This window comes from Arabidopsis thaliana (genome assembly GCF_000001735.4).
Source record: "Arabidopsis thaliana chromosome 1 sequence".
Taxonomy (NCBI): Eukaryota; Viridiplantae; Streptophyta; class Magnoliopsida; order Brassicales; family Brassicaceae; genus Arabidopsis; species Arabidopsis thaliana.
The window spans coordinates 26,314,689-26,340,351 of record NC_003070.9 but is presented as its reverse complement, the minus strand read 5'-3'; the positions used below and the strand labels follow the sequence as shown (position 1 = coordinate 26,340,351).

Genomic DNA, 25,663 nt, shown 5'->3' with positions numbered 1-25,663 from the left:
ATGGATTACACATCTATTAATACGAACCATGAAAACATTTCACAAGAAAGTTTTGATTTTAATTTATATATCAAATTGGTATACGATGTATATCGTATTTTGTTGTTGTTTGTTTACGTCATGTATATCTCATACTTACCAAATTAAATATTGTTTCGGTCAATCATAATGGAAAGTGTAAAAACTATTATTTGAATCTGAAGATATTCTTATTTCAAATATTTGTCGTTTTTGCTCGACGACGAACTGACGTACATGTTTTGATCTTACAGAAAAGAAAATGGCGACCATCGAAATTCCGAAAAGATTCCCTAGGTTACGGTCCAAACTCAAGTTAGGACGTGGAACATTTGAGATTTGTAATGATTTACCGGCCTTGACTGTTAATAGATATACATAGACATTGAAAGGGATAACATGAACTTCTGACTTAATTTCACAATAAGTTAAACCATGACTGACATTTTGGTGCTTATAATAGTCAACTCAAAGACATATCCATAGATATGATACATTTAACCTGTTAGTCAAGATTTACAATTGAAATAGAATTATTTGTAAGTTTTTAGGAATGTACTTATATATTGATATTGTCAAATGTTAAAGTATGTGCAAATATATCTTGACCCAGTCGTAATTATAATTAATGAAACACGAACCGGGTACGTTTGTGTGTGTGTGTATCCAATATCACAATGTATAGACCATATAAACTAAAATTATTGCATATCATAGACTTCGCTCTCACATCGGATAGAGACTGTTTATAAGGTATCTAATACAATTAAGAAGGCAAAATCGCTAAATACACAACAATTTGTGGTGAAATATATAATAAAATATTTTACATAATTTTGGTGGCAAGAAAATAAATAACTGATCCGTTAGTTATGATATTATCCATGAAGGGTTTTGAATATATTTTATGTGGTGAGGTTGAAGTATGAAACCCCATAAAAAATAGGGGAGATTGAAGATAGAAGGTAATGGCTGAACCTCATTATAAAGTGTTGATTGGAATTTGGAACACAACTTAGAACATACAGTATATAGTTATTGCTGATATATTCCACACGTCTTGGTTTTGGAAGATATATGAAGTCTAGACTACAATATGATTTTTGGAAAATTTAAAATTTTATAGAACATGAAGTCAAAATAGACTATGATTTTTTCAACTACATAAGCAAGAGAACAAAAAAAAGGAGGGATTTAAATTCCAACTCATGTCTAGAGAAAAAAAAATCAACTACTTGGTACCATTGTGTCCCACTATTTACTATTTTAGCAACGGTACAGATCAGGCAATCAGGACACACTTTCCTGGACTCTCTTGTAGTCTTGTCCCTTTGAATCTCCTACCGACCCCCAAAAAAAAAAAAAAGTCTTATTTAATTATTTAATAATCATTTATTTTGTGTATATGTTTATTATTATTAGCATATGCATCCCGAATTTGACCGTCATGCATGCCGTAATCTAAGAAAAGGATAATCAAATTTGAGCACGTTCATTTCGAATATATATATAGACGCCAAACATAGAGACTAAACCTCATCAAACCACAGCTGTTCAATTCCTATCCCACACAAAAAAAAAAAAAACACGCACACAAAAACAAGAGCTGTGAGTTTGATCAATCTCTTCAAAAAGTGTAACACATGGGTCTAATGAATCGGTCAAAGAATGATGAGTACGTAAAGCTACTAGGAGCATGGCCTAGCCCTTTTGTGCTGAGAACTCGGATCGCACTTAACCTAAAGAACGTAGCATACGAGTATCTAGAAGAAGAAGATACTTTGAGTTCGGAGAGCGTTTTAAACTATAACCCCGTCCATAAACAGATCCCTATCCTCATTCATGGCAACAAACCAATCCGTGAATCTCTCAACATCGTCATGTATGTTGATGAGACTTGGCTCTCCGGTCCTCCCATCCTTCCCTCTGATCCATTTGATCGCGCTGTGGCTCGATTTTGGGACGTCTATATCGATGAACACGTAAGTCATGCATCCACGGAGAAACTTTCTTTTATATATGTTTATATTTTTCATGTTTAATTTGTTTTAGCACACCCGTTTTTAACAATGATTTTAAGATGGAATGATAAGAGCTTTCATTCAAAAAAAAAAAATGAAAATGAAAACTTTAACATGTAATTTATTAATGTCTTTCCAACTGTTTAGTAGAATTTTGTACCTTCCATGAATCATAAATTAATTATTTATATCTTTCTTGATCTTTCATATAGTGTTTCACATCAATCAATGGAGTGGCAGTAGCAAAAGGTGAGGAGAACATAAATGCGGCGATAGCTAAGCTAGAGCAGTGTATGGCTCTATTGGAAGAAACGTTTCAAGAATGCAGCAAAGGAAGAGGCTTCTTTGGAGGAGAAAACATCGGGTTCATCGACATTGGTTTCGGCTCGATGTTGGGTCCTCTTACGGTTCTTGAGAAATTTACCGGCGTCAAGTTCATACATCCTGAAAACACACCAGGTCTTTTCCATTGGGCTGACAGATTCTACGCCCATGAAGCGGTCAAGCCTGTCATGCCCGATATCGAAAAACTGGTCCAGTTCGCTAGGCTCAAGTTCAATACTTCAATCTTTAAATGAAAACCAAGGACTTATAAATATATATACGACGACTAAATTAACATAATCGAGTTCATGGAATTAATAAGATGTAAACTCGTTTAGTTAAAAGGCGTAGTCAAAAAGTTCTTTCGTTTGTTTGTTTTTTCTTCTTCCTACATTTCATATGTATGCAGAGATAACCAATCGTGCCACGTAAAAACGTGTCTCTTCTTCTTCGGTAAATTTAAATTAACTTTTCATTATGCTATAAAAGAAATACTTTTGTTGACAGAAAAGTATGAGCAAATGTCAATATTTTATAACTATCACGTGAAATCCATTAATTGGGCGAAGCTTCACACACGTTTCACAATTGGAGGGAAAACGACGGAACTCAACATGACTCATAATTAAACATAGCTAGTGGTGTGATCACATGATAAAGACAATGTAATGATGTATTATAGGACCATTGGTATTATTATTGGTCAATTCTAATTCGCCTACTAGTAAACAGACTAGAATACCTGAAATGAAATGCATTAAAAAAATTTGGGTCTACTAGAAATATAAAGATAAAAACCAGATATACACAAATTAAACGTTTCGTATAACAATTTATACAAACGTATACCAATTTTCTTCCAATAAACACGACAAAATTGTACATCAACAAAACTCAGAGACAGAAATTTCATAGGAAAAAAAAGTATACACTACAGATTTATATTATCCTAGTATTAAATTATCTATTTACGTATGTGCGCAAGACTGGCTCTGGTCAAATTATTTTAACTTGCAGTCGCAAAAAAAATAAAATAATAACCACTTAAAAGGCAAGAATGATAGTATGGGGTTATTTCTTTTAAGTGGTAGCTCCGCCTGATCACCAATACAATAAATAAGTTTATCCATATGATTATTATTTTTACATTTTTGACCATGTAAATAAAAGTTCTAGCTCCGCCAGTATGATATATCGATCTCAAAGTTCCAAATATGCCATTATTTGAACCACATAACTTAAATTTATCAAGTTAAAAATTTAGGGTTACAATGTAATTAGCGGATAAAAAACAAGTATCAAATCAGTTTCACTTTCTTTCAATAAAGATAAGACATGGACTGACGAAATTTTAAAATTATTTGAGAATGACTTAATGAAACCGTTACTTGATCTGTTTATGCAAACTTAACGAACCAGTTTGGTAAGTGAAGATAAAACGATGCATATATATGAATATATATAATCAGAATTCCTTCTTCTTTACGGCGTTGTAAATTGTATTTCCGTGTATATATAATATGCTCATCCAAATGTTAAATGCCAAAACAAAAATGAAATAAAAAATTAGAGACTTTTTATATAAAAATGTCATCAGACTAATTTTAAGTTCATACTCTTAAACACTAAACGTTAGTTACTAGAAGTTAGCAACTTTTTTTTTCGGGATATAATAGTCTATTATTTTGTTTCCTTTCTCTTTTTTTTTTTCTTTTTTGGTGCAAATTTTATTTTTGGTCATTTGGTCGCATTATTGAATGAAATATGGATTTATGTTCAAAAGTGGCGACTTACAGTCTCACATATCTCCAAAAAATATAGTGGTGATTAGAGATATACATGTCATTGCTGGAAATATAATTTAATTAAAGGTTGGAAGATTCTGTTTACTGTCTAGTGAATGATAACCAAAACCGCACCCAAAATCGCATCGCAACAGTGTTGTAACAGTATCAAAATCTTTACATATACATATGTATTTACGTGTTTTCGTTACTATTTGAACCGCACCGCACTTGTCCCGCACTCCTTGAAAACGTCATAACCTAGGATCGTGCGTGATAAAAATAATAGAGTAGAAACGTCGAATTCACCAAAATTCTTGGTTCTCTTAATTTTTCTAAAATAATACTATCTAACCATAGTACAGTCAACATTCAATCCTGACACACTTCTCAGGATACATTGCCGGTCGTATGAGCCCATCTTATTTTCAAACAAGTCCTCTTTAAATATTAGTAATTTAGTACTTTCGAAAATAAAATAAAATATGTTGTGGTTTTTAGTCAAACTCAGATCCTTTGAAGTTTTATTAAAAACAGCCGCCAAAATGGCATGGCAGCTCGAGAAAGTGAAAGAGAAAGAAGTAAACGATAATCAAATTGTTCCTTTATAAATAGTCACCCAAACTCAATCAAATTAACAGAAACAAACACAAACTCTTCAGTCCAGATGTTAAAAAACAAGAAATCAGACAACTCCTTGTCTCGAGACACATTACAAATCAAAAAAAGAAAAAAAACCACGATGGCTCAAAATGGTTCGAATACTACTGTGAAGCTGATAGGGACATGGGCAAGCCCATTCGCTATAAGGGCTCAAGTGGCTCTACACCTCAAGTCAGTAGAGCACGAGTATGTCGAAGAAACCGATGTTCTGAAAGGAAAGAGCGATCTTCTTATTAAATCCAACCCTATACACAAGAAAGTCCCTGTCCTCATCCATGGTGATGTATCAATCTGTGAATCTCTCAACATCGTCCAATACGTCGATGAATCTTGGCCGTCTGATCTTTCCATCCTCCCAACACTTCCCTCGGAACGTGCCTTTGCCCGTTTTTGGGCTCACTTCGTTGACGGAAAGGTAACAAAAAACTTAGATATATTATTTTTAATTAGTGAATTTGTTTTTAGCAATGTTGAATTTTGGTCAATGAAGAATCCTGAAATCAGAACCGAAACAATTATGTTAATATCTGTTAAGTTTTAACTTTTAAGGGATAATTATCGAAAATGATGGAACTATGAAATATCCCTTCAACGAAAAAGAAAGAAAAAAAAGATTAGTGTAATTATGTCAATTTTAAGAGATTGATACTTTTTTACATAGTGAGTAGTTTGATTAACGTTGGTCTACTTCAGCCAAAACTTATTTTTCTAAAAAGTGGTTGATGAGAATTAATAAGCATAATTTTTTTTTTTATAACAAAATAGTCTAATATATTAATGACGATTGTAACAGTTGTTTGAATCGATCGATGCGGTGGCGGGAGCAAAAGACGACGCCGCCAGGATGACATTGGCGGGGAATCTGATGGAGAATCTAGCGGCACTTGAAGAGGCGTTTCAAAAGAGTAGCAAAGGCGGGGACTTTTTTGGAGGGGGGAACATTGGGTTTGTCGATATAACTGTTGGGGCCATAGTAGGTCCAATCTCTGTCATTGAAGCTTTTTCAGGTGTTAAGTTTTTGCGTCCAGACACAACACCGGGCCTGATTCAGTGGGCTGAGAAATTTAGGGCCCATGAAGCTGTAAAACCTTACATGCCTACCGTTGCCGAGTTCATCGAGTTTGCCAAAAAGAAATTCAGTGTTTAGTGACTACATCTCTTATGATTTTCTTCAAAAGAAATCTTATTTATGTACCGATAAATGTGTGGAAATCTAATTTATGCTTTTTTGCTTTCTTAAAATTGATGTATGTGAGGTGTTAGAAACGTAATAAATCGAAACCAATTGAACATTCTCTGATGTTAGTATCCACTAGGCCCATAAAAACGATACTTGCAGAAATCAGTATTATTAATGTTTAGTCATCTCCTCAGGACTTCATGAATCCACAACTGATTTGAAAAAAAACAAATGTGAAAGATGAACATGTTTAATACTTTTTAAAATCAAATATTAAATGATAGTTTAAAAGTATTTTTTAACTGAAACATCCTTTTAATAGAAAAAGAGTAATAGTTTTTCAACAAGTCTCCATAAAGTGATTCAAAAACTGATTTCTTGATGTGATTTGTTGAATAATAAATCAAAGCAAATCAATGTTCATATATCTTTATTAAAACAACAATTGTTACAGAATAAAACTAATTTTTATCGCTTTTATTTCTTTCTATTGCACATATCCGAACATGAATCCACACACATCATAGTCTTTTTCGCATCTCCTTCTGTATCTGTTTCGTAACATCCACACACACACACAAAAAGACACACAAAATATAAATAAATATTAATAAGTAGTCATAATATTGTTTATCATATGTAAATATAAACATCATAAAAATAGCGCAGTAAAGAACAAAAGTAATATTATAATTTACATGAAAAATATAATTTATGACTATTGCGAAAAACTTACTAAGATTTTCAGTAGAAACACAACGATGAGTAACACAACCAACTTTGCAATTCATTTCGGGAGGAGGCTTCCAACATTGTTCAGAACATTTGACTGGAAGTTTATTAGTAACACAAAGTTCAAGACACGAGAGGTAACCTAATATATTTTGAGAATTAGATTTGTTTAAACCCTCTGATTCAACCACAAGCTTTCCAATCGTCAATATCATCACCACAAATGTGACCAATCTTTTGTTCTCCATTTTCTTACAAAGATTTTATCCTTTTTTGGTTTGGAGTGGTAGGAATATTGTATTAGTATAGGTTGATTGAAAACGTTTGTTTATTTTGACTATTGTTTCAGTAAAATATTGCTTCTTTACATAGATTGTGATATGTTGCTCAAAGAAAAAAATATATATGTATTTATATATCTATATTATAAATAGAAGGACTTTTTTAGTTGAAAATCAACTTTAAGTTTGTTATTATTTACACCCCTTGTCATTAGAAAATCTATATAAATCATATCTTTTGATTTTTGCTTAAATTATTTAAAGGGTCTAAAAGTAAATTATAAACATACATTTTATTAAAGTTTTTAAAAAATTTTAATAAAGATTTTTCTAGTTAATTCTTTTAAAAAAAATATTATAAATATAACAACTTCAATTGTCTAATTATGATTAAATGATTCGACATTAATTTTCTTTTTTATAGCACTAAATTCATTTTATTAAAGTTTCAAATCTACATGTTATTAAAAAGAAAAAAAAAATAAGAAAAAAATAGTACCCTTACTGATGTAGTTTGCTTAAATTATTTAAAAGAGTTTAAAAGTATTAGATAATAAGGTAGATAAAATTCATGAAGAGATTTTCTCATCGGATTTTTACTTTCTGAGTAATGTGGCTTATTGTGCTTAAACTTGCGGCCATTTACTCATAAATGAGTCTTGTTTACATTGTTTAAGAGATTGCTTCACATTTGGTGAAAGTTGTTTTTTTAGTTATATGGGAGTAAGTGAGTAACTAATGAGCGATTCAATCTATAATCACAACTAAGATTATGTTTGTATGCATCCGTCAAAGATTGAAGACCATAAGATACATATCAATCTTTATATGTTTGATCTCAATTAGTAATAGTGATGTCAATTGTAATATTTTTTTTCTAACAAAATATAATTTCCTAGAAACTAATGTTTCGATATTTATTTCTAGATTCGAACCAACTCTTTATTTCTACATTGAAAACACGATTTCCGATTTGATATCTTACATTTTTCATATTCCAATTTTGATACCTTAAGGTTACGGGAAACAACAAAATCATTTTTGCAGATCTCTATTCTCTCACACATAACAAAATCTATAAGCATAAAATACAAACTTCGAGTTATGTGTGTGTACTAGGATTACGTCACACACACACATGTGAAGCTCCTTCTAGTTGGGGTAGAAGGTTTGCAATTCCCGACAAAATTCAACACGTACACAATGAGACCAGTCAACAACACTTTACTTACATCACATTCACATTACGTCATCCGTAATCTAATCCAACAGTCAATTTTTCGCCACGTCATCATCCGCTACACGTGTATGGCTCCTAATCCTCCTCAACTCCTGAACAATCTCTTTAGCATCCGGACGATCATCCTTATCCGTCGCAACACACCGGAACGCCAGCTCAGCAACCGCCGCAACACCGAATCCGTCACTCACCGCAGCCACATCATCGCCGTCTAACGCAAGCAAGGGGTCAATCACCTGATCCAAAAGACCCATTTGAATCTTGGATACAACAAGATCCGCTAAAGCCATGTCCCTCTTCTCACGTCGTTGATCAACCGCTTTCATACCCGTAATCAACTCCATCAAAACGACACCGTAGCTATACACGTCACTTTTCTCCGTTAACCGAAAAGACCGGTGATAATCCGGGTCTAAATAACCGGGCGTACCTTGTGGTCCGGTACAAACGTAATCAGACGAAGTAGCTGAATTCACAGTCGTCTCTGAAAACACCAAGAGCCTAGAGAGACCAAAGTCTCCGACTTTGATTTTCATATCCTTCTCCACAAAGATATTCGACGAAGTTATATCTCTATGAACAACCGGAGGAACAATATCGAAGTGAAGATACTCCATAGCTAAAGCCGTTTGCAACGCAATATCTAACCTTACACGCCACGTCATCTTCGGTCCCCTGCCGTGAAGATGATCAGCGAGAGTACCGTTAGTGACGTAATCGTGAACAAGAAGAAGTCCTCTCGGGTCAGAGCAATAGCCATGGAGCTTGACGAGGTTAGGATGGTTGATTGAAGAAAGGATCAAAATCTCATTGCAAAAAGACTTCATTGAGAAAGCTTTGCAATGCTCGGTGGCTGCGGCGGTTGCGCCGTGGTGATGGTGGAGGAATTTAACGGCGAGGAGTTGTCCGTCGCTGAGTTGGCCTAAGTAAACAGAACCGAAACCACCGTCTCCGATTTTTCGCTTGGGGTCGAATTTGTTTGTGGCGGATTCGAGTTCTTCGAAGGTGAAGACTGGTGGGAGAAGAGCGGCGGAGCGGTGGTGACGGAGGAACAGAGCAGCCGGGTCTTCTTCATTGATTGAGGATAAAAAGCTAGCTCTTCGTGATCGGAAAATCGCTACGGCGACGGAGAAAACAAGTAAGAGACAAGTCAAAGCGAAGATAAGAGACAACACAGCAATATGATTGACTCTTTTGTTGTTATCTCTTTGAGTTACTAATTCGGATCTTGATTTGTGGAAACAGATGAAATCTTGATTCGGGTGGGTCGAATTAAACCCGCAAACACCATTCTTGATTTGACAATCTCTGCATTTAATGAAGTATGGATCTTGAGATTCGTCCCATTCAACTTCAAATCCAAATCTAGTGAAGAAATCTTGAAGAAAACCAAGAAGATCTCCTTGACAGCCTTGTTCAGATAACGACCCGTGGGTTGATTCACAACCGTGGAGGATCCGACCCGGATTCTTTAGGAGTTTACAGTCCCAAGGACAACGAGAACAGTTGGGGAGAGTAAAAGGAGAGCAAGGACGGAGAAGAGAGAGACGAGAGCAAGAAGAGTCAGAGACTCTGAAAGGTGAACCGGTTAAGTCGATGAACCGGTTTGGTGAGGAGGAGAACCGGAGAGAAGAACAGTTGTTTGTGTTCCGGTTAGTGTTTGTAATGGGAGAGAGGGTTAGAGAAGAGGAGATTGATGAGTAATGGAGGATAGAGAAAGTGAGGTTTTTGATTGTGATGGTGGCGCGTGAAGATGAGCATTGGATCTGGAAGTTTGGGTGGCCACATCCCGGAGAAGCTGAGAAAGGGTACGGTGGTGAGGAGTTGAACGGTGGGCAATGAAATGAAGAAGAACATGAAGTAGATGCAGAGGAAGGTTTAGTACTAAAAATGGTGAGAACAAAGATGAGTAGAGAGAAACATCTCCACGGTGGTTGAGACATGTAAAAGAGAAAGGAAGAGATCTGATTCTAAATCTGTTGACTGAACTTTTTCGATGTGGACAGTGTTGTGAGGAAGATGAAGAAGAAGAGGCACGTGAAGGTTTAGGAACTTGAAACTGAAGAGTTTCGATTTTATTCTATAATAACTCTTTGTTACTGATTTTTTAAAAAAAAATTGGTTTTCGACTCTCCCTAGGCAGTGAGTGATACTCGACCTAAAAACAATTATTTTTTCTGATTTAAAAAAGAGTATATGAATGAGAGTAAGAACAATATTTTTGCACTCCTTGAAATTAAGGAAATTGAGAAAGTATATGAATGTGAGTAAAGAGCAAATGGGAATATAGAAGCAAAAAGAAAAGTCAAAAAGTGACGACAGACATTGTAGACAAATGGAAAAAAATAGTTCAGATTAAAGTGAAAGCTTTATTTTGTCAATAATGGAAATGGATGCTTATATCAGTCTTTGAATTATTACTAGAAAATCTAAGGAACTTCTACTTTTAACAATTTTATGCAGAAATGGTTGGTGAAGAAGCAGAAGAGCCAAAGATCAACAACTCTATAATCAAATTAAACTCAACTCGTTTGAAGGGTGTTTTGAGTGGCCTTAATCTGTTTTAGTGGAGTAAAATGATAAAGAGCTTTTGAGTAATAGAATATTTAAACCAAGTTTTTCTTCATCTGTTTGGGTCGATGGGTGGTTGAATTTTTTTTTTTATGTTTAACACATTATGGGTCATGAAGTTGCCTATGGGATAGTTTGAGTAAGCTCATTGACCTACTAGAACTCGTTATACGCACTTTATTTTTCGATATGAAAATCCTGCGGAATCACATTTTAATGTTAAACCGTAAAATCACGTTTGAACCATCGAATAATGTTTTGTGCTAATTTTCCATCAAATTACAGAATCTTGTTTTGACATCAAAACTGTTTATTTTCTATATTGTTTTTAAAAAGTGACTTGTTTTACCTCTAGTTTTTTTTTCATAAACTTACAAACAAACAGTTTTGGATTGAATACTGCATGGAGATCCAAAAATTAAATTAAGAAAGTAATCTTTGATGCTACATCTGAATGTTACATAACTTACATACTTACATCTTGTTGCATATCAGGATGAAGAAACAAACAAACATATTCATTAGGATACTCACATCTCTTGGCTTGATCTGCAGGTCCTGCTCATTGGTCGTATACATTAATGAAAAACAAATTATAGCTTAATTTGTTCACATATGAGTTTTGTCCTTCAAACATAAAGATTGCAACAAAAATCTAAGGAACAATGATACAGCCGTTGATTTGGAGCCTTTCCTCCAGTCATGATTCAAAAAAAAGGGCCAATTAATGCGATGCGATGCGACCCAATAAAGCTGACCTTTTTTGGTGTCTCACTCTTTAATAATGTCTCTGTGATTAAGTTTCTCCATTTAATCATGAGACTTTTGAAACTTCAAATTATGCTTTGGGCTTGTACCGTTTGAAAAAATCGTATTATTGGGCCTTCATTTCGACCCATAGAAATCTATGATTGATTTTGTTGAACAGCAATATAGGCCCATGTCTAGTGCTACCGCGTATATGCACTATCCAAGTTTTGAAGCTTGTTTGCACACCCAAAAATAAATGAATAAATAAACAAGAAGATTATGAAATAGTATAATATATCAGATTTTAGATTTATTTAATAGACAGTAATTGATAAAAGTCATAGTATTTTCTATACTTTTTTCTTCTTAACCTTTTATTTATTTTTAAGTTTGCTTATATTGATACTCTTAACTCTTAAGTTAAAAGCGTGTTCTACTTAATTATAAGAGATTTTATACTATTAAAAAAAATAATATTAGCAAGCACTGAAATTATTGCCATTAATTTTATAATCTTTTTTTTGGATTCCATTATTATATGAAACTTACAAAACAAAATCTATAAATCTACCTTTTACCCCAAAATATAGTCATTGATCTACTAAATTTTTAAAAGAACAAAAAAGGGTTGACTTTTTTTGATATAGAAATATCACAAATTACAACTAGCTTCATAAAAAAGACAAAAAAAATGTATCTTGCTGTGACATCTGGACCAAGTCAGGGAGGAGACTAATGATATACAGCCTGGAAATTAATTTTGACAAAATCATCCATTTATTAGAGTAACAATATAATTGAATTGAAATAACTAAGAAAACACATATGTCACCTAACAAAATCTACGCGCAACATTTCAGTTTAATGAAATTGTAATACTTGGAGAACAAATAGTAGACTAGAAAATATTGTATAAATAGTTAGACAATCATAACAAAATCTCACCGTGTCCTTAACGAAGAAGAAGAAGAATGGAGTTATTCAATAATGGAACGGCCGTTAGATTACGGAGCTGTCACGATACATACATCTACGCCGTCGAGGATGAAAAAACCGTCCGTCAAAGCTCTGACGGAACCTCACGGCAATCGCTATGGACGGTGGAGATGGTTCCACGTAAACCAAAATTCATACGTCTCAAGAGCTGCTACGGCAAGTATTTAACGGCGAGCGAGTCGTCGTTTCTTCTGGGAATGACCGGCGCGAAAGTCATCCAAACGCCGCCGTTTCGTCAAGCGGAGCATGAAAGCGACTGGGAACCAATCAAAGAAGAGTCAACGGTTAAACTCATGTCGTGGAACGAGAAATATTTACGTGGGAACGGAGGAGCTCCGCCGTGGAGGAACTCTGTGACGTGTGATCGTGAGCCGCACATCTCAGCGACGAAGAAATGGATCTTGTGGTCTGTGGAGGTTGTTGAGAATCCTGATAAGGTTTTGTTTGCTGATCGGTTTTCATCACCGGCTTCTAGTTTTAACTCGTCGGTCTCCTCCGACGGGTCAAATCTCGGGTCACCGGGTCAGAAATTGCTGACTTTTGGATCTTCTGAATCTATCGGGTCGGATCCTGGGTCACTTGTATCAGTTTCTTCTTCGAAACTTATGTTTACTCCGTCAAGGTCGGGTACATTGTCCCCAAAACCAACAGAGGTACGCTTCAATTCTAATTCATATAATTTTGTCACGCATTATCACAACATACTATACTATATAATTAAAATATTGATTTTGGGGGTATTTTGTTTTGTAACAGAGGAAATGTTCGAAGAAGATAATAGTAGAAAATGTATCGGCGATGGAAATATTCCGGGATGCGAAATCGGTGCGTTTACGAAGCTATGCACATCATGGGAAATATTTGATTGCTGATGACGATGAAGAGGGTGTGATAATGGGCAAAAACGGGTCATCTAAAGAGGCTCGATGGAGAGTTGAAATGGTACCAGGATCCGAAAAGGCGATCCGGTTAAAGAGCTGCCATGGTGGATACTTGACGGCGTCCAATGAGCGGTTTTTGTTGGGAGCGACCGGGCATAAGGTGGTGCAGTCTAGGAAGATTCGTGCCGATGAGCCGGCGGGAGAGTGGGAGCCGGTGAAAGAAGGTTCAAGGGTGAAGTTAAGGAGCAGAAACGGCGGGAATTATTTAAGAGCCAATGGGGGAGTGCCACCTTGGAGGAATTCGGTTACGCATGATTTACCAAACCGGAGTGCTACGCAGAGTTCGGTGGTTTGGGACGTTGATGTGGTCGATATTCATGGGACCGGTTGATTCATTACTTTAAAACTTGTCTTGAGGCTTTGACATTTTGTTTGCAGCATGAATAATTTTCATATTTTGATAATTGGTTGGATGTAATTGGAAATGCGTTTGGAATTTGTGAAAAAAAAATCAGTAAACATAGAGTTGCAACACTTGGTGTAGAGGGTACTTGTTCTGATTTAATTTTGAGAGTAATCTTAGAAGAGTGTGACTTTTAGACTTTTAGTCCTATGTCGGAATGAGCTGTAGGGTCAATGGGCTTCAGGTTATTGAGATGACTAGTAAGGGTCCTTTGAGGTTTCTTAATGATGATACTCTACGTTTTAAGTGCTCAGGTTTGTTACAAATTGGTGATGATAGCAGAGAAGAGAGTGTAGAGGCTGTACGAATGTATTATATGTTTCCAAATTCCACCCTTAAGAATATGTACGTTAGAGTGTTCGAATTTCTCTATTTGATATAGCGTATTGTTTGTTTGAGAACGAACAAATGAAGTCTTATGAGTTTTTCGTATAGTTTCCGTTTTTTGTTGTTCTTTCATTTTCTTGTTCTTTCGGGTATTTTGATGTATTTTGATTGTTCAAGGTTTGATATGTAGAAATACAAAAAATGATGTCCCAAACAAACAAAATGAACATGCAAAATTATGTAGATGCTTCAAAAAGATCATTAAGAATAGAAGCCCCCAACCTAAACAAGATGGGTTTCAATTTTTTCAAGTAGAGCAAGAAGCGCCAAGCCTGGTGCAAAATATGCCATTGTACAAATATGTATATAAAGCATATTTAAAGCAAAATAATGCATGTACAAATTACGTTAACCAAGGAAATTAACAATAGAAACACAAAGAGTGTACTAATTGAAACTATCTACAAATAACTAATCGACGTCTTTTTATTTGAACGTCTTTTTAATTGTTATGATTAGTGAAATTATGACATTAAGTAAGGTTTTCTTAGTTAGCTAATGTATGGCTATTCAATTGTTATGTTAGGCTATTTTAGTTAGTATATGAATTTAGGCAGTCTATGCAAATGATTTCGTTTTCATTTTTTCATATGTAAACATCAAGATCAAGTAACGCCATTCGAGTTGATATTTTTTTTTTAAATTAGTGTGTGTAAATTTTGGACCGCTTATTTGAGTTTGCTAATGAAGTTGCATATATATTACGTTAAACCATAGGCAAACTAATTTGAAACATCCGATTCGATTTCCTGTAATTTTTCTTGGTTAATTGACCAAAATCAAGATCTTCAGAAATAAAATAAAAGACGAAAGAAAGCTGTCGCAAAGCAGATTGTGTTAAAAAAAAGTGGATTGGGCTCAAACGCAACTTGTCCAGCCCGTGACAATTACCCTATACGCAAGTAAGAGTAACGTATCACTGGCAAAAGTTGGTATTAGTTACGATATCTTTGTCATGGGGGCATGCATGGGCATGGCTTAAGAGTTAAGCCTTAAGAAGAGTCCCACACTCGTGACTCTCATGATCGCTTGTTGTTTCTTACGGGCAAATACATTTAACTTTATTCTTCATTTATTCACCTATATTCTTTTGGATAATAACTTTTCTCTATATAAAATAACAAACATCGTACGTTTCATTTATTTACAACAAGCGATGAGAATTAAAAGGAGACCTTAATTGATGATACTCTTCTTTTCTCTCGGTTACAACGGGATTATTACAGATAATGATAATCTATATGGATGCTGACGTGGAAAAACAAAATTTGGTGAAACACGTCAATTAAGCACGACTTTTCCATGGCTAGTGGCTAAGATCGTTTCATCACATGGCTATATCATATAATACTTGGATGAATTCAAAATAAACGACTGAGAAAATGTCCACGTCACGGCGCACCGCTTTGGACTTAAGTCTCCTATAATAAATACAACACCAAACATTGCATTCCACATTAATTCGTCTTGTGCAAAAAAAGACACTTCTTAAGCTTCAACAAGAAAGAAATAGTATTCGCATAGTATTAGAAGATGGATTTTTTCAATCAAGCTAAAGCCGTAAGGATGCGTAACGTCCATGATAAGTATCTAACAGCGGATGAGGACGAGGAAACGGTGACTCAAGACAGGAATGGTTCCGACAAGAGAGCTAGATGGATTGTCGAGCCGGTTCGTGGTTCCTTTGAAGTGATCCGTTTAAGGAGCTGCTACGGTAACTACCTCACCGCTTCGAATGAGCGGTTCTTGCTCGGAGCCACTGGACGTAAAGTGGTCTTGTCTAAACCGGCTCGACTCGACTCCTCCGTAGAGTGGGAACCGGTGAGAGAAGGTTCCAAAATGAAGCTCAAGACTAGATACGGAAACTTGCTTCGAGCCAACGGTGGACTTCCTCCATGGCGTAACTCTGTCACGCATGACACTTCTCATGTATTGGATTCTTTCTTGTGGGATGTTGATGTGGTTGAGATTTTGGTGGGAACGACGACTCCGGCTCCAGCTCCAGCTCCGGTGACAACTCCTCCGCCACATAGGAGGCCGTCGTACACGTATTCTCCGGTTTCTAGAACATCTTCAGAAAAATCCGAAGAAGAGGTATTAATTAATTCGACTAGGAAAATTATCCGTTACACTGTTTCACTTTCTTTTTTTAACATTTATCTGCGGAAATAAAAACTGAAAATAATATCCAAAATTCTAAATATCTGAAAAAACTAGTGAAGGGATGGTATTAAAATATTGTTTCTTTAGATATTTATAGAATATCCAAAGATTTTAGTAAACTGTATTACGAAAATATCTATCAGATTTTGTCAAGATTATCGTCTTAACATTTTCTTGGTTTTGGTTTGACTAGTTGACCGTGCCGCCACCGAAATCTGAAGGGAGGCCTATTTACTACCACATCGCGGACGAAGAAGGACACGTGGAGGAAGAATCAGCCGTTGGATATGCGTTGACTTTCAAAGGAAATAGCGTGGAACAGTTGACGCAGGCGTTGCAAGAAGAGACTAGTATGGATGATGTTGTGGTCTGTACACGCCATCCTTCAAACGGCAAGCTGTTTCCTCTTCGTTTGCAACTTCCACCTAATAGTGGAACAATGCATGTCATTCTAGTACCCTCAAGTACTTAACGGCAAGCTGTGTGGTTCCCCTTTATTTCGAATGTATTATATAAGTAGACTAGTAGTTGAAGTATTAGGCTCAAGATTGAGAGTTTGGTCCTTGCCTAGTTGCCTCCATTAGATACGAGTGTGGAATTAATCATAGAAAGTTCAGATAGACTATTATTGTGGATTTGATTTAATCTTTCATTTTATTGTACATAAGCTTATTTTGTAAACGAAGCATTTAAGTTTCGTCCTCCCATTTTTTATGTGAATTCGCCATAAAAAATTGTTTGTACTATAAAAGTTTTTTTTTTTTTTTTAAATATTAAAGTGTAACCCAATCATTGCGCAAGTCTTCACCAACTCTCCCACTTTGATAAAATGTGTTACTAAATTGTTCTTCTACTAAAGAGCTATTGACTTATTTCAAAAAATCATATGAAAGATAGAAAAAACGATACAAATCGCTGATCATATATTTTATATTACATGAGACACGTACATAGCAAATCCAACATCCAATTCCTTTACAACACAAACAAGTTTTATTTTGTTGAATCGTCGTTCAAACATTTTATCTATACATAGTAGTAAACTATATATTCTTGGCGTAAGGTGATGAGGAGTTTTGTTTGGCGTGTTAGGAATTCAACGTTCAGAAGAAGGATTGTGTGTATTTATTGAGTTTCCTCTCTAACTCATCAACCTTCACACCCACAACCATGTCTACTTCTCGGCCTCTTTTCATGAATACAATCGCAGGTAAAGTGCTAAGGTTGAACTCCATCCACACGCTCTGTATATCAACCAAACACTATTTTATAACTCAAAAGCAAACACAAATTTTGTTGAAACCTTTTCTTTAGACTTTGAGAAAAAAGATGAAGAAAAGGAGAATGATTATTTATTACCATTAAGACATCGACATCAATCTTCACGAACTCAACATCGGTGTATTTAGCAGCCAACTCTTCGAGCTTTGGTTCAAGGGTTTTACATGGTCCACACCATTTAGCTGTGAACTCGATCACCAGCTATATAAAAAACATGAAAAGTGAATGTTCATTATGATATTTTCAAATTAAGCCTAAGAGCAAGGTTAGTTGCATTGTGCTAGGAGTTTCAACTCGAAAATAAGAAGAAACCTAGAGTAATATGGTTGTCCCTCAAAATAATAAGATAAAAAGAGTAATTGGTTGAATAACTTGCGAGTGATAATTTTCAACTGGTTTATCTCATTTTTCTCTGATTTGCTCATCCAACTAACGTTGAATGGGATGCATAATTTATTTCACTCTTCTTTTTTTGAATCCCAAACTGTAAAATTTGAGAGGATTTTTGTTTCACTGAAATATGTAACCATTTGCAGCCAACTATAATAGCCTAACTTTGACTCGATAGAATGATCCAAAAGGGATATGATTCGACTTTAGAGCGAGTTTTTTTTTAGATGAGCCAGAAGAGTCATTATCTTGTGAGTTGTGTTCAAAATCTCACCTCATCTTTAAACTGAGATCTGGAATATGATGAATATGGACCAAACTACTTATTTACCATTTAGATTGAGTTGGAAGTTCATATAAGTTAATGCATTATTGTTATGTTATAAATGTCTCGAATCTGGTTATAAGAACCCTAGTTCGAATACTTTTCTAAAATTTTAAAAATAGAATCTAAAGCAAAAATGGCTTAACTTAGATTATAGATCGCATTAGTCAATATATTACCAGCTTGTTGGTGTCTTTAAGAGCGTTGAGCCTAGATTTCCACTGATTCATGTTCTTGATCTCCACAATACAAGGACTGTTGACTTTGAAAGGATAAATCTCAGGTCGAGGTGTCCATGGCTTCGTTGAACGGAAGTGGGTTACCTGAAATCTCTGGTCTGGAGTAGAAACGTTAGCACCCATTGAGTGTGTCTCTCTCTCTCTCTAAGCAGAAAGAAGCAAATGGTTTTGAGTAGAAGCTCTTAGTTTGAGCACAAGGAGAGCGGAAGAGTTGGCTTTTATATATAACGTCAAATATTCTCTGGTGGACCAAGTAGCCGTAATTCGTAACCAATTTTAACACTACATTTTCTATTGGCTCTAAGTTGTAGCGCAAAACTATCATATGAAGTAAGCGGAAAGTTGCATGTAAACCTACTTTAGTAATCTTAAAGTCCAAATTAAAAATCAAGTTGTCTAGAATCAGTTCGTGAAAACTATAAAGTTATAATTGGAATTCTAAATAGCTGTCTTACGCTATATCTATCGCATGAGTCATATCCAATATATTGAATAAATCTGGAATTGTATAAAACGTTTTATTATATTGTTTGTTTTAAGTTTAGGATATAATTTATTTCTATTTATTTATCCATCCACTGATTATGCAACCTAAATTTTAAGTTCAACGTGATATCCACAGCTATCTCTCTTCTATCTTTTTTTTTTTCGTTAGTGTGAGTTACTTTTTAGACTCGCAAGAGAGACAACAATGGTGGCAGCAGAAGTGTTTGACCCTTTTACAGCCGTGAAAAAAGGATTCCAAATCTTTCACAATATATGATTCCCTTATAACTTTTCATTTTAATTTAGTTGATTTTGTATGAAAGCTTCTTTTGGATTTTCTATTTATTAGCTAACAGTAAAAAAGCATACAAACCTATATACTAGTTATTTATTTTTGTCAAACCCCAATATATTAATTGAGTGAATAAACGTTAAAACGGAATTCAATTGTAGGTTAAATGAATGATGGAATATACAGCATGTGGCAAAGAGGTAGACACAAAATAAAGCAGTAGATATTTTTGCTTCATGCCAAATATGTTTTGGACTTGGTGTTCTAGAAGTCTAATATGATATATATATATATATATATTTTTTTTTTTTTTATGTACCCAAGAAGTCTAATATTAATATTAACAGTAATAGCAGTAGTAGCTTTTCTTTACAACATATTAGTTGGGTTGTACTCATTTACCGTCCGTAATCGATAAAGGATGAAACTATGCCTAATAACGTGATCCTCCATAGAAATGATCAATTAAAACTATACTGTTTATATTTCTATCAAGTCATAACATAGTGTATATGATATAGTTCCAAATGCAATCCATCTAACTAGATTACTTTTATGATTTTAAATATACTTGTTAGAGATGGTTTTCTGATTCCAGGCAGAGAGTATGATGACAAAGTTATAAAATAAGACAAAACTGTGAACTATATCTAACACTTCTACATAATGAAAGGTAAAATTTTATTAAATATTCTAGTTCTTACATATTATGATACATACATTGTCATAGTAATTATTCAAACAACATCGACAATCTTCTTGTTGTCCCTAAGGATAGTCTATTAAATCATTTCATCGATTTCTTCGAAGTCATCTCAACATCATCGGAGGACTTGTCCTCCTCAAAGTCTTCAATCGGTAAACCGACCTTGTACCGGTATCCCCGAGCACAATACCAAAAGTAAACCAGATTAACCACACCCAAAACCGCAATCAGATAATAGAAGTAATCCAATTTTCCCGCGTTGAGATTCTTGTTTAGCCAATCCGGACGATCATGCCCACCGGAGAATTTATGAACGACAGTCACAAGGAAACTACTAAGGTAGCTCGAACCGGCGAACGATAAAGAGAAGAGAGAGTTAGCGATACTTCTCATGTGCTCTGGAAACTGACTGTTGAAGAACTCAATTTGTCCGATGATATTGAATGCTTCACATAGTCCCATGAGAATTAGCTGCGGCGAAAGCCAAAACACCGACATTGGAGTCATTCCCGTTGGATCTCCGGCATTGATGGAGCGTATGCGTCTCATACGCTCCACAATGCCCGCAACGATCATAGAAAAGATCGCGAAAACGATCCCTGTTCCTATCCTTTGGAGGAGTGTGATTCCGGATTTATGGCCGGTGATTCGCCGCATGAATGGTACAAAAACGCGGTCGTAGAAGGGAAGAAAGATGCCGATTGTGAGGAGAGAGATGACGGAGAGTGAACCAGCCGGAATCTCGAATTTAGGACCTAAGTTTCGATCCATTTTCAAAGCTTGAGAGACCGTGAAAGTGCCTTGTGTTGTCATGGCCGCGAGTGAGATTATTCCGGCCGACCAGATAGGAACAATTCGGATCAAACACTTCACTTCTTCCACTTCTTGGACGCTGCATAACCGCCACTTGTCTGCGGGAGGTCCCTCGGGTGTTAGGTCACCTTCTATAACCACCGCGGCTTTGTCAAGACACCTAATTTTATGCCATTTCAGTTAGACTATAGGTTAATACAAAATCATGTAATCAGTGTTGTCTTAAAACCACCTTGAAAGTGATAAGCAAAAAATAAAAACAAAAATCATATATTAAGTACCTGAATTGGTTACTGCGGTGTAACTTGGATAACACGCTAGACTTGATGGCTGGGTCGTAATAGGTGACAGTGCCGTCATCTTCCGCCGGAAGTTTCAGCTTTCGCTTCTTACGAGCTGCCACGATAACTTGAGCGATCCCAGAGAATATACTTCCTTCTGGTTTAACGTAGACATAACGCTTCATTCCGGCAAAAAACATAACAACCGCAAGAGCCATGAGTCCGGTAGGGATACTAAAACCGATAATCCAACTGACTTGATCCTGGATATACACAACTACGGTCTGTGTAATGATCAGAACCACAGTGAAAGTCATGTAATACCAGTTGAAGAAACTGGCCACTCCTTTAACCCCTTCCTCAGTTCGTTGGTCAAACTGATCAACCCCAAAAGGGATGCTACAAGGTCGTATTCCTCCACTCCCTACGGAGAGGAAACAGAGTCCCAATAGCAAAACTCCGATCTGGAGCTTATTCGGACCGCCGCAACTGAGTGGGTCCTGGCTGTTGCATGATGCTGGGTGGAGTTGAGGAAACGATGCTGTGAGTGTAATTGTTATTAGTCCCTGCATGTTGTCAATGTAATTATAATCAGTCATTATTAATTTTGAAACCGATTCTTCATTATTAGATATTCTATAATATATAACTTGAAACTGAATGATTGTTAATTAATATTGAAGAAAGCAAACAGTAGTGTGGGATATATAGATTGAAGTTATGCGAACAAATACAAACAATTAATAAAGTTTACAATAGTCTTAATTAGGTTTGACTTCATATGATTGAAAAGTGATGTTACCTTGATTAGGTGAAAGTGACAGTGACGTAGAACCTAATATCATTTATTTCTGTTGTAACCCTAATATAGTAATATGAGCATTTGTAACAGTTTAAGTTCAACGTTTAACTAATTACGAAAAAGACAAAAAAGTGCAAGAGAAATTAACAAGTTGGATGCGATCATAATTCTATAATTGTGAATGAAACAGACACTAGAAAAGTAACTATTATTATATACGTAACGTCACTGTGATACTGACCAAATCTAAAACCCAACTAGCTAGCTAAATCATCAAGAAACTCAAACACTCAATTATTGGACAATCTCATTGTCAATAATCTATATTGACCACTTGCGTATCTCTTCCTTTTCTACGCACATCTCTTTATCTCTTAAACAGAACACGTTCTAATACGTAACTCCTTTATTGGAAAATGTTTCATCAATGAACAAAAGATGTTTACGTGAGATAAGTATTTTCTTACCATTTTTTTTGGATGTTATATAAATTTTCAAGGTAAATACCGACAAGAATAAGTGTACTAACTAATGCTTTTGTTCTTATGATTCACATTATTGACCGACCTTATCGTCCTCGATAGCGTGGTCCCTCAATAAGTTCATGCGTTTTCGTACGATACAAAAGTAATTTAATAGCTTTTGATATAGAAAAAAAGAGAGTAACATAATAGGTATAAAATAATATATAAAGTGTTAATACTTTGTCATTTACATATATATATACTTAATTTAATTTGTCTATACGTATTTTCTTATCATGTCCACGTGCGGGGTGAAATTATGTGCCAAGTATCATGTATCGTCGCCACACACACAAAAAAACACGTAAATTGAGTAGTAATATAGAACTTTCTATTTAGAGTTGTTATGTTTTTTGTTGGATGCAACTATTCGAACAGTGGACGCTAAAGCACTGACCCATGCTGGCAGTAGGCCGCGAATAGTTGCGGATTTGAGGTGTTAGGAACATATAAAGTAAATACTACTACGTACGTAAATGTTGTGTATTTGTAGACACATTAGATTATTTATTTTTATTTTAGTTTTTTAAAAAGATTATATAAAATTTTCAATAAGTTAAATAAAAAAATATTATACGTACGAGGAGAGTGGCGAATGAGGCGAAAGCGATGGTCTTGAAGCGGCCAACATAAGTGTCTGAGATATACGCTCCGACGAGAGGAGTGAGATTGGTGAAACCTGACCAAATGTTGATGACATTTGCAGCGTCGACTTGTTCTAAGTGAAACACTTTGGTTAGATAAACCATGAAGTTTGCCAACAATCCTATCGATCCCAGTCTCTCCAGCGTCTCATTTCCTATTCAACCCATTTTATTACAAAATATTATCAGCAAATAAATCGACAAATAATCCCTCTATTGAAGAATATCAATTATACTCCATTTTATCTAGTAATTATCATCACTAACAAAATTAATCATATTCCATTAAATAGAGAGAAATAAAATATTATAAAAATTTAAAAGTATAAAATAATTTAAAATGAAAGTTAACATTTTGGCTAAAAGAGCACTTATGATGACAAATTTTTATTCCATTTCAGTTATAAAGTCGTCAGCTAGACGAGTGTCAAACATGTTGGACCGACGGTTACGAGAGTAATATATAATATAATTTTTGATCGAGCTGAAAAGATTATGCGCTCATTTCTTTTGTTCTGACTATTATGTGCAATGATTTAGGCAGAACGTGATCTTGCAACGGCCCGTTACATCTCCCAATGATAATATATTAACTGGTTTCTAGAACTATATATCCAATTAAGGAAATTAACAAAAAAATATTAGCCAATAACTGAGGAAAGGTCAAGGATTAGGTAAACTAAATTATGTACACGAAGCCTAAAAATAAAATTAAAATACCTAAAATGAACGAGACGGCTCTCCATCCTCCAGGCTTTTTCTCTACCTTCTCAGCATCCAATATAGATCCCGGCGAACTTATCCGCTTGTAGGGATCAACAACATCCAACTCCGACGGTGACGATTTAGAGAAACTACCGGATCGTCCCGGCAAAGAAGAACCGTCCTTTCTATCCTCCAAAACCATCTCTAAGATATTACTACACTCGTGATATACTCACTTCGATTTCGGGGTGGATTTAATGTTGTGAGAATATATTCTCACTTTTTTGCAATCAAGGTAACACACATGAAGTGATTGATAAATGTAGAGAGTGGGCACAACATACAGACACTTTCTCTTTGTTAGAAGCTTTTTTGGGTGTAGTGAATTATTTGTGGAAGTGTGTATATATAAGGGAGTGAGTAGATAATATATGGTGGGTGTGGGTAAATTTGAATGACGTTCGCCACTAGTAGCCTCCACGTGAGAAGTTTGAAGAGGAAAATTAAAAGAAAACTATTTTAGTGCTATGTTTTTTTTGTTTTTCTTACACCGTACGTAACATTATTGTTTTGTTCCACGTATTGTGAACCTTCCATGTTCCATACAATTGTAACGTTAAAATACGATGTTAAATTAATGAACCATCTTTTACAGTACATTTGCATCGTAAGGGGTTGATGGATGATATTTTTTGTTCACGCGGTTTTATGTGTGTTGTCGGTCATATATATGGTATGATGTGTCTCAAAAGGACATCTAATCTTTTTTACCTAAAAATGATATGATATCTCATAAATAAGCGAGATTTTATTTTCTCTAAAGCATATTTTATTTTTATTTTCTTAAAGGAAGTGAGATTGTATCGATTTTTTCTATTAATCAATCAGTTGACTTAGTTCTACACTTTAATGATCCTGACAAAATCTTAAAATTTATATAGAACCTTTTAAAATTTTTACTATTATTGATAGAGATAAACATTTGTCACATTTATACGATTTTGACTCATGGCGATAGATTCTTCGAAGTTAAAACTCTCTTTCAAACTAGTTAATAAGAGTAGATTTTATTTACTGCTTTATACAATTCACACACTTGAAACGTCCAATATGTCATCTTGGCATACAATTGCTTGTTGAGAGTCGTTCAATTGGTAAACAAATAAATAAAACTCAAAACGTACATACCAACATGATCTAATATTTTTGCACAAAAAGTCATCGCACTCTAAGATGAACCTTAAACTATTTTGGGTTGCAATCAAACAAAGAAACACATATCACCAAAATTTAATATAATAAAGTTAGAAACAATAGTACACATATAGAGCTGGCCTTAAAACTTTGGAAGCTCATACCAAAAAATAAAATAAAAAAATGACATATCACCAATTAATACATTGAGATGAATTTGTGCAGGAAGTGATTAAATTTCGAACCCACTTAATCCTCCTAAAAATATTAACAGAATTTCCGAGAAAGAAACTAATTCTATTTATTCGTATATAATTTTATACGATTGCTCGAATGTGTGGTACATATGTTTATCTAGATGTTGAGTTGAGAAATTCCATGTCTAGATATTTTTCAATTCTAAATTTTCATTGATTTATTGTAGAAAAAAATATTAATCAACCACTTCAACTTCAAAACAATTCGCATCATTTTTTTTTCTCAATGTAAAATATATATTATATATAGAAACAATGAAAATCTTCACA

The 25,663-nt window shown here is 34.9% G+C and overlaps 7 protein-coding genes across 7 annotated transcripts; 4 read left to right on the top strand and 3 right to left on the bottom strand.

Moving 5' to 3' along the window:
* The first annotated feature begins 1,533 nt into the window (after window positions 1-1,533).
* GSTU11 (glutathione S-transferase TAU 11) lies at window positions 1,534-2,871 on the top strand. The gene is made up of 2 exons (NM_105661.5): window positions 1,534-2,000; window positions 2,252-2,871. The coding sequence occupies exons 1-2, from the start codon at window positions 1,662-1,664 to the stop codon at window positions 2,615-2,617; spliced, it is 705 nt and encodes a 234-aa protein (NP_177151.1). The 5' UTR covers window positions 1,534-1,661; the 3' UTR covers window positions 2,618-2,871.
* Window positions 2,872-4,721: 1,850 nt separating this feature from the next.
* Window positions 4,722-6,102, top strand: GSTU12 (glutathione S-transferase TAU 12). The gene is made up of 2 exons (NM_105660.6): window positions 4,722-5,225; window positions 5,604-6,102. Exons 1-2 carry the CDS (start codon window positions 4,815-4,817, stop codon window positions 5,955-5,957), a joined length of 765 nt encoding a protein of 254 aa, NP_177150.2. The 5' UTR covers window positions 4,722-4,814; the 3' UTR covers window positions 5,958-6,102.
* A 1,823-nt stretch (window positions 6,103-7,925) lies between these two features.
* Window positions 7,926-10,489, bottom strand: AT1G69910 (Protein kinase superfamily protein). The gene has a single exon (NM_105659.3). The coding sequence runs from the start codon at window positions 10,184-10,186 to the stop codon at window positions 8,276-8,278; it is 1,911 nt and encodes a 636-aa protein (NP_177149.2). The 5' UTR covers window positions 10,187-10,489; the 3' UTR covers window positions 7,926-8,275.
* Window positions 10,490-12,386: 1,897 nt separating this feature from the next.
* AT1G69900 (Actin cross-linking protein) lies at window positions 12,387-14,136 on the top strand. The gene is made up of 2 exons (NM_105658.4): window positions 12,387-13,213; window positions 13,317-14,136. Exons 1-2 carry the CDS (start codon window positions 12,536-12,538, stop codon window positions 13,830-13,832), a joined length of 1,194 nt encoding a protein of 397 aa, NP_177148.2. The 5' UTR covers window positions 12,387-12,535; the 3' UTR covers window positions 13,833-14,136.
* Window positions 14,137-15,405: 1,269 nt separating this feature from the next.
* Window positions 15,406-17,266, top strand: AT1G69890 (actin cross-linking protein (DUF569)). The gene is made up of 2 exons (NM_105657.4): window positions 15,406-16,385; window positions 16,648-17,266. The coding sequence occupies exons 1-2, from the start codon at window positions 15,825-15,827 to the stop codon at window positions 16,924-16,926; spliced, it is 840 nt and encodes a 279-aa protein (NP_564980.1). The 5' UTR covers window positions 15,406-15,824; the 3' UTR covers window positions 16,927-17,266.
* Window positions 17,267-17,349: 83 nt separating this feature from the next.
* TH8 (thioredoxin H-type 8) lies at window positions 17,350-18,954 on the bottom strand. Its single transcript, NM_105656.3, has 3 exons — window positions 18,630-18,954; window positions 17,814-17,936; window positions 17,350-17,698 (listed from the first exon to the last, which is right to left on the bottom strand). Exons 1-3 carry the CDS (start codon window positions 18,810-18,812, stop codon window positions 17,558-17,560), a joined length of 447 nt encoding a protein of 148 aa, NP_177146.1. The 5' UTR covers window positions 18,813-18,954; the 3' UTR covers window positions 17,350-17,557.
* Window positions 18,955-20,118: 1,164 nt separating this feature from the next.
* NRT1.7 (nitrate transporter 1.7) lies at window positions 20,119-24,565 on the bottom strand. Its single transcript, NM_105655.3, has 4 exons — window positions 23,958-24,565; window positions 23,175-23,392; window positions 21,268-21,833; window positions 20,119-21,146 (listed from the first exon to the last, which is right to left on the bottom strand). The coding sequence occupies exons 1-4, from the start codon at window positions 24,142-24,144 to the stop codon at window positions 20,255-20,257; spliced, it is 1,863 nt and encodes a 620-aa protein (NP_564979.1). The 5' UTR covers window positions 24,145-24,565; the 3' UTR covers window positions 20,119-20,254.
* Between the last annotated feature and the right edge of the window lie 1,098 nt (window positions 24,566-25,663).

Bases quoted from the DNA above. Each gene is read 5' to 3' on its own strand.
- GSTU11 (NM_105661.5), top strand. From the start codon at position 1,662: ATGGGTCTAATGAATCGGTCAAAGAATGATGAGTACGTAAAGCTACTA. The intron at 2,001-2,251 runs GTAAGTCATGCA...TCTTTCATATAG, and splicing joins ACGTCTATATCGATGAACAC to TGTTTCACATCAATCAATGG.
- GSTU12 (NM_105660.6), top strand. From the start codon at position 4,815: ATGTTAAAAAACAAGAAATCAGACAACTCCTTGTCTCGAGACACATTA. The intron at 5,226-5,603 runs GTAACAAAAAAC...CGATTGTAACAG, and splicing joins CTCACTTCGTTGACGGAAAG to TTGTTTGAATCGATCGATGC.
- AT1G69910 (NM_105659.3), bottom strand. From the start codon at position 10,186: ATGTCTCAACCACCGTGGAGATGTTTCTCTCTACTCATCTTTGTTCTC.
- AT1G69900 (NM_105658.4), top strand. From the start codon at position 12,536: ATGGAGTTATTCAATAATGGAACGGCCGTTAGATTACGGAGCTGTCAC. The intron at 13,214-13,316 runs GTACGCTTCAAT...GTTTTGTAACAG, and splicing joins TGTCCCCAAAACCAACAGAG to AGGAAATGTTCGAAGAAGAT.
- AT1G69890 (NM_105657.4), top strand. From the start codon at position 15,825: ATGGATTTTTTCAATCAAGCTAAAGCCGTAAGGATGCGTAACGTCCAT. The intron at 16,386-16,647 runs GTATTAATTAAT...TGGTTTGACTAG, and splicing joins CAGAAAAATCCGAAGAAGAG to TTGACCGTGCCGCCACCGAA.
- TH8 (NM_105656.3), bottom strand. From the start codon at position 18,812: ATGGGTGCTAACGTTTCTACTCCAGACCAGAGATTTCAGGTAACCCAC. The intron at 17,937-18,629 runs GTAATATATTGA...TTTTTTATATAG, and splicing joins TTAAAGACACCAACAAGCTG to CTGGTGATCGAGTTCACAGC. The intron at 17,699-17,813 runs GTAATAAATAAT...GTTGATATACAG, and splicing joins TTGATGTCGATGTCTTAATG to AGCGTGTGGATGGAGTTCAA.
- NRT1.7 (NM_105655.3), bottom strand. From the start codon at position 24,144: ATGGTTTTGGAGGATAGAAAGGACGGTTCTTCTTTGCCGGGACGATCC. The intron at 21,834-23,174 runs GTACGTATAATA...GACAACATGCAG, and splicing joins CCTCATTCGCCACTCTCCTC to GGACTAATAACAATTACACT. The intron at 21,147-21,267 runs GTACTTAATATA...GCATAAAATTAG, and splicing joins CACCGCAGTAACCAATTCAG to GTGTCTTGACAAAGCCGCGG.